At 35.1% G+C, this 7,034-nt stretch overlaps 1 protein-coding gene across 1 annotated transcript; it reads left to right on the forward strand.

Annotated features, from left to right (window-relative positions):
* The first annotated feature begins 1,512 nt into the window (after positions 1–1,512).
* On the forward strand, positions 1,513–3,420 carry LOC140835811 (uncharacterized). The gene is made up of 2 exons (XM_073201217.1): positions 1,513–2,097; positions 2,203–3,420. Exons 1-2 carry the CDS (start codon positions 1,513–1,515, stop codon positions 3,418–3,420), a joined length of 1,803 nt encoding a protein of 600 aa, XP_073057318.1.
* Positions 3,421–7,034: the final 3,614 nt, after the last annotated feature.

Here is a 7,034-nt window from a genome sequence, read left to right on the forward strand (position 1 = left end):
CACCTGCGATCGATGAACAGTCAAGTCGTGTTTTCGAGATTTAAGTGATATAATACAAGAGTTTGCCTCATTTCTCTCATTTCTTCTCCACCCTTCTCTATTCTTCAGCTCAAGGGAAGCTAGGGTTCTCATTTTCTTTCTTTTGTTTCTTTGATTCAAGCATCTAGTTGGGTTATTAAGTTATAACAAGATCATTTTGGGTTCAAGGAGCTAAGGTAATCTTGTGGCTTTAGTTATTTCTTGGTTTATGGTGTTGGGAGGAATCATGGAATGTTTGATTGTGTTGGTTTTATGGGTTTTATGGTATGGTTGTTGGATTATTGAGATGTTGATGGTTCAATTCATGGTTTATTGTTGTAGGAATTCTACCAAGAGATTAGAATCAAGGTTTCCATTGGTTGTAAGTTGAATTCATTCCTTGTGCTCACTTGAATTATATGTATTGTATTTCAATGGTTCTAACTTGCTATTCCCTTCCATTTGATTCATGCTATGTATTGATACACTTTGTTTTATATTAGAGGCATTTTTATGTCTCAATTATGTCCAAGGGAATGCAAAAGAGAAGAGTATTCAAAGTGTTTGTTTTAATGCCCAAGAGAGAGTTCAAATGATTTATTGGATTGATAAATAGATAGTCAGAGATTGCATGCAATTAGTTGATCAACGACCATAGGCTTATATCCCAACAGAATATCGATTTATATCGATGGGATATAGGTACATAGACATAGATACTATTTAGATATCAATCCAACAGAGAAAAGAGAAATACCATCGTTATTGAATTGTTATACTATGTTATTCATGTTTCAAGAGTTAGATGGTATTTAATGATTTTAAAGCCATGTTTTACAGAGTATGATATGTACAGATTGATATGTAAGAGTTCCACTTGCTGAGTCTTATACTCATTTCAGTTATTTCATGTTATGCAGATAAGAGTGACGGGCCAGGACGTTGATTGGAGCCGAGGTCATATGCATAGAAGATGGAAGGAAGAAGACTATTTTGTTAGCATTTTTGGACATGATCAAAATGATATTTTGTATTTTGATGCAACACTTCTTTGATCATGTATATACTTTTGATTGTATATATTGAATATGTGTTTTGGTGGTATCAGAGCCTAGAGTCTAGAGACAGGAGCCTAAGGTTTATTACAATGTCATACATTAATTTTTATGTTTTCCTCATAATTGATATGTCTCTTTTCAGGATGACTCAGTTTGCTTCTTCTGTTTTTTTTTTTCTTGGGTATTGTAAACATGTCTTTTTTATAAATAAGACTCACTGTTTACCCTCTAACATAACTATGTACATTTATTACAAGATATGTTCATATTTTATATTTATGTGTTTAGAATGACGTCTTCACAAAATAGTACTCAAGCCAGAATCGGACAAGACATCCCCCCTCAAGATGACCACAACTCGGCAACTGGTGGAAATTCCAGGAACGCTCAACATAATCCCCCCCAAGAACAAAACATACAAAATATGTTTGAAATAATGCATCAATTTGTGCAGTTTTGTCAGCAAAATCAACCAGGACCTCATGATCAAGCTCAAGAACATCACCTTGAGGCAAATGATCGAGCTCTTGAGAGATTTTTGAGATTCAAACCGCCAAAGTTTGAAGGAAAACCAGATGCTTGTCAAGCAGAATCTTGGCTAAGCAAAATCAACAAAATATTCTCTATTCTCAAATATCCTGAAGAACAAAAAGTGAATTTTTCCATTTACTTATTTGAAGAAGCAGCTCATAACTGGTGGCGTACAATGGAACATAGGTGGACAAAGAATCACACCCCAAAAACGTGGGAAAATTTTCGGCAAGAGTTCAAAGGTAAATATATAACTCAAGTTATATTAAATACCCGAGAACGGGAATTTATGGATTTAGTCCAAGGTGACATGACCGTAGCTCAATATGAGGCAGAATTCCACCGTCTTATACATTATGCACCACACTACATGGAAGATGAGGTAAGAAAAATGAAAAAATTTGTTCAAGGGTTAAAGCTCGATATTCGTTGGGCAACACTGTCCACAGAAGTTACCAGTTATGTTTCTGCTGTTAATCAAGCCCTACGAGTGGAAGAAGACATCAAGACACTTCTTAAATAAGAGGAAGAAGAAAAGAAAATCAGGAAGCCCGACCTTTTTGTGGATAATAACCGAAAAATAAAATTTGAAAAGAAAACACAACGAGTCAGGCAAGGAGAAGCTGTCAAAGGAAAAGTTCCAAGAAACAACAATAAAAAGTGTGGATATTGTGGATTACCAAATCATGAAGAAGAAAAGTGCTGGAGAAAAGGTGGGAAATGTCTTATTTGCGGAAGTGAGCAACAGTGTATTGAAGATTGTCCAAAAAGTACGCAAAAGACTCAACCCACAACAAAGCCAAAGATACCTGCTCGAGCCTATGCCCTCTTAGGAAACCAAGAAGAGGAAGTTGACCCCACTGCAGTCGTAGAATGTACTGTTACCATATTATCTAATTCTGCAAAAACTTTATTTGATCCAGGAGCTACTCATTCTTTTATCTCAAAAGTTTTTGTACGTAAATTACCACTGTTATTTGAGAAGCTACCATATAGCTTCGAAATTTGCTCACCTTTAGGGACAACAATGATTACTGACATCATTTACAAAAACTGTCCCTTAAACTTCCAAGAAAAAAAATATCTAGCAGATTTGATTGAATTACCAATCAAGAACTATGATATTATTCTTGGAATGGACTGGTTATTTAGACACCAAGCCAAGCTCAATTGCTACACAAAAGAAGTTTATCTTCAAACTTCTCATCCAATAATTTCGAAACCTAACCCTACCATGGGAATAGTGTCAACAGCAGAAGCTAGGGCTATACTAAAAGACAATGGACAAGGATTTCTAGCTTATTTGATAAATAAGCCAAAGGATCAACTCAAGATCTCAGAAATCTCAGTTGTACAAGAATTCCCAGAGGTTTTTCCTGAAGAGATCAATACTTTACCTCCTCAGAGAGACGTAGAGTTTTCCATTGATCTAATACCTGAAGCACAACCCAGATCCAAAACTCCATACAGAATGGCACCTTCAGAGTTAAAAGAATTAAAACTTCAATTACAAGAGCTCATGGACAAGAAATACGTCCGACCTAGTACCTCGCCATGGGGTGCCCCTGTATTATTTGTCAAAAAGAAAGATGGAACTCTAAGGATGTGCATTTATTATCGAGAACTTAACAATGTTTCCATCAAAAACAAATATTCTCTTCCGCATATCGAAGAATTGTTTGATGTTTTACAAGGGTCTCAAGTATATTCAAAACTTGATTTGCGGCAAGGATATTACCAATTGAGGATTAAGGAGGATGACATCTCAAAACGGCTTTTAATACCCGTTATGGACACTATGAGTTTCTGGTAATGCCATTCGGATTAACCAATGCTCCTGCAGCTTTTATGGATATGATACATCGAATATTTCAACTATTCTTGGACAAATTCGTTGTCATATTCATAGATGACATTTTGATATTTTCAAGAAGTCATGAGGAACATGCTCAACATCTACGATTGATTCTCAAAACTTTGAAAGAGCATCAATTGTATGCCAAATTCAGTAAGTGTGAATTTTGGCTAGAAAAAGTGTCATTTCTTGGCCACTTTATCTCTAAGAAAGGACTGGAAGTAGATCCTGCAAAAATAGAAGCCATATCTCGTTGCAAACAACCAATCAACATCACAGAAATTAGAAGTTTCTCGGCTTAGCAGGATACTACCGAAGATTTATTAAAGATTTTGCGAAAATTGTTGTTCCCCTGACACAACTAACTCGCAAAGACAACCCTTTCTTGTGGAATGATGAGTGTGAGAAAAGTTTTTGCAAATTAAAAGAAATGCTGACCAGTGCACCTATATTAGCTTTACGAAAAGGAACAGAAGGATTTGTGGTTTACACTCAAAAGAAGGCTTTGGATGTGTACTGATGCAAAACGATAAAGTTATTGCATATGCATCTAGAAAATTAAAGAATCATGAGTTAAATTATCCCACTCATGATCTAGAATTAGGAGCAATAGTGTTTGCATTAGAAAAATGGAGACACTACTTGTACGGTTCCACTTTTGATATTTATACAGACCACAAAAGCCTGAATTATTTATTTACTCAAAAAGAGCTGAACATGAGGCAAAGAAGATGATTGAATTTTTGGAAGATTACGATTGTTCCATTCTTTATCAATCAGGTAAAGCTAATGTAGTGCCTGATGATTTAAGTAGAAAGATTAGCATGGCTTGTTTGGGAATGAAAGAAGAAAGAGAATGGGTACACATCCATTCTCGTGGGCATTTTGCCGGATTGAGAATTGAACCTGAATTTCATACCAGAATTAAGCAAAATAAAGAATTGGACCAAGAAGTTTCAAAACTCCGTACTGATACCAACTTCGTCACCAATTCACAAGGAATACTATGCTATCATGACCGTATTTGTGTACCTAGCTCAATGAAAAAAGAAATAATGGAAAAATCACATCAGTCTCGGATCAGCATTCATCCAGGAGGATCTAAGATGTACCAAGGGATTAAAAAACACTTCTGGTGGAAAGGAATGAAACGAGATATTGCAGATTTCATTTCACACTGCCTATCTTGCCAAAAGATAAAGGCTGAACATCTAACACCAGCAGGTCTTTTGCAACCACTTCCTATACCAGAATGAAAATGGGATCAAATAACTATGGACTTTTTGACCGGATTACCCCAGCTTCCAGGAGGTTTTAATAGTATATGGGTGATCGTTGATCGCTTGACCAAGTCAGCACATTTCATACCCATAAGTCACAAATATGTGGTGAAAAAACTGGCTGAACTCTATCAGAAGGAAATTATACGGTTACATGGTATTACCACTACCATAGTATGTGATAGAGATCCGAAGTTTACGTCAAGATTATGGAAAAAACTTCAGGAATGCCTTGGTACCAAATTAAATTTTAGACAGCAGCACATCCGCAAACCGATGGTCAGTCTGAACGAACCATTCAAATATTGGAAGACATGCTTCGCGCATGTGTGCTGGATTTTGGGGCAAACTAGGTAAAACTTTTGCCTCTAGTTGAATTTTCATACAACAATAGTTATCAATCCTCAATAAAAATGGCGCCATATGAAGCATTATATGGAAGAAAATGTCGCTCTCCTCTTAACTGGGATATGGATGAATGGAGAGGCACAAAGAATGGACAAGAACGAGCGGTCAGGCCTGACAATATACAAGTAGCTATCGACAAAATATAAATTATCAGGCAAAGAATACAAACAACTCAAAGTCGACATAAGAGTTATGCAGATAAGAGGCGGAAAGATTTGAAATTTGAAGTCGGAGATTACGTATTACTAAAAGTATCACCAAGAAAAGGAATCAAGCGTACTGGAAAGAAAGGAAAGTTGCATCCTCGATTTGTAGGACCCTTTGAAGTGATAGAACGAATAGGCACCGTGGCTTATCGTCTATCTTTACCATAAAATATCTCTGTTATACATAACTTATTCCACGTATCACAATTAAGAAAATGCAAATTAGACTCAGCCCAATTAGTTGACCACCAACAGATAGATCTGGAAGAAAATCTAACATATGAAGAACAACCTGTGAAGATTTTGGACCAAAGAATAAAGAAACTTCGTGGTCGACCAATTCAGTTGATAAAAGTCTTGTGGAAAAACCAAAACATTGAAGAAGCAACGTGGGAAACAGAGAAAGATATGAGATGTCAATATCCTCATTTATTCCAATAACTCCTAAATCTGGGGACCAGATTTTTAAAAGGAGGGGATATTGTGACACCCTAAAAACAAAGGTGCATAAATGCATTTTTAATAGTATAAATTTTATTATTTTCACTTTTAACATTTTATTACATTATTTTTCGGTACAAATTTTATTTGTCCAAAATATCTAGAAATACATTAAAATACATCACAATATACTTAAAAATTCATCAAGCACTATGAGGTGCTTATTCCAAAATCAAATACACAAAATATAATAAAATATAATAAAATATTATAATTAAACTCAACATATCTATTAAGTAATTAATTACAATAATTATTAAGTTCAATATAAGATAATTATGTTCAATAATTAGATACACGAATATAATAATATTAAGTTTGGATAAACATGAGATTTTTTCTATTTAATAAATAAATAAAAAATAAAATAAAAAAAAAATTAATAAGATATGTATGAATTTTCAGCTATAAATATAGATGAACCCTTTCAAATTGACGACACAGCTGAGAAGGGAAGGAAGAAAGAGAGAGAAGAGGAAAGAAAAGGGGGAAAAAGGAAGAAAAAATAGAAGGAAAAGCTACACTCTTTCCAAAAAATCCCAATAAATCACCAACTATTCAGCTCATATCATAAAACAATATAGCGTTGGAGGTGACGTAAGAAGATCGACCGAAAACAAGGAAATCCAACAAAGATATTCCGCAAATCGGCAACGGTATACCGTATTCAAGCTATGTACTTTTCGCTCATTTCTCTTATAGCAACACACCAAACTAGAGGTCGGCTTGAATAACAAAGTTGTACCTCTTGTTGCATAGATGAGGCATATACCGCCCGTCATCCCAAAATATTGCCGGAACTAACATTTTCAGAATGCCGGAGTACCCTAGTTCACCATAGGACGATATTTAAATCTGGTATCGTTCGGTTAGGAATTTGACAAAACTTTCAATAAGAGAATTTAAGATCATAAAAAGTTACACATGCTGGAAAAAAACGGGCCGCGCATGGCCACCGGACGGCCAGCCACGCGCCGGCACCATCGGCGCGTGTACCACCTCTGTGGCGCCCAGTTTAGGAATTCATAATTATACCCTTACTAAGTGCCACATTTACCTTCAATCTTTCTTTATTGAAATTCTATTTTTATTTTTACCATTATTATTATTAGAAAGATATTGTAGATAAAAATTTAATTACTTTCTACTATAATTTAAAGATTATCTACAAATATTT

This window comes from Primulina eburnea, chromosome 7 (genome assembly GCF_022965805.1).
Source record: "Primulina eburnea isolate SZY01 chromosome 7, ASM2296580v1, whole genome shotgun sequence".
Lineage (NCBI taxonomy): Eukaryota > Viridiplantae > Streptophyta > Magnoliopsida > Lamiales > Gesneriaceae > Primulina > Primulina eburnea.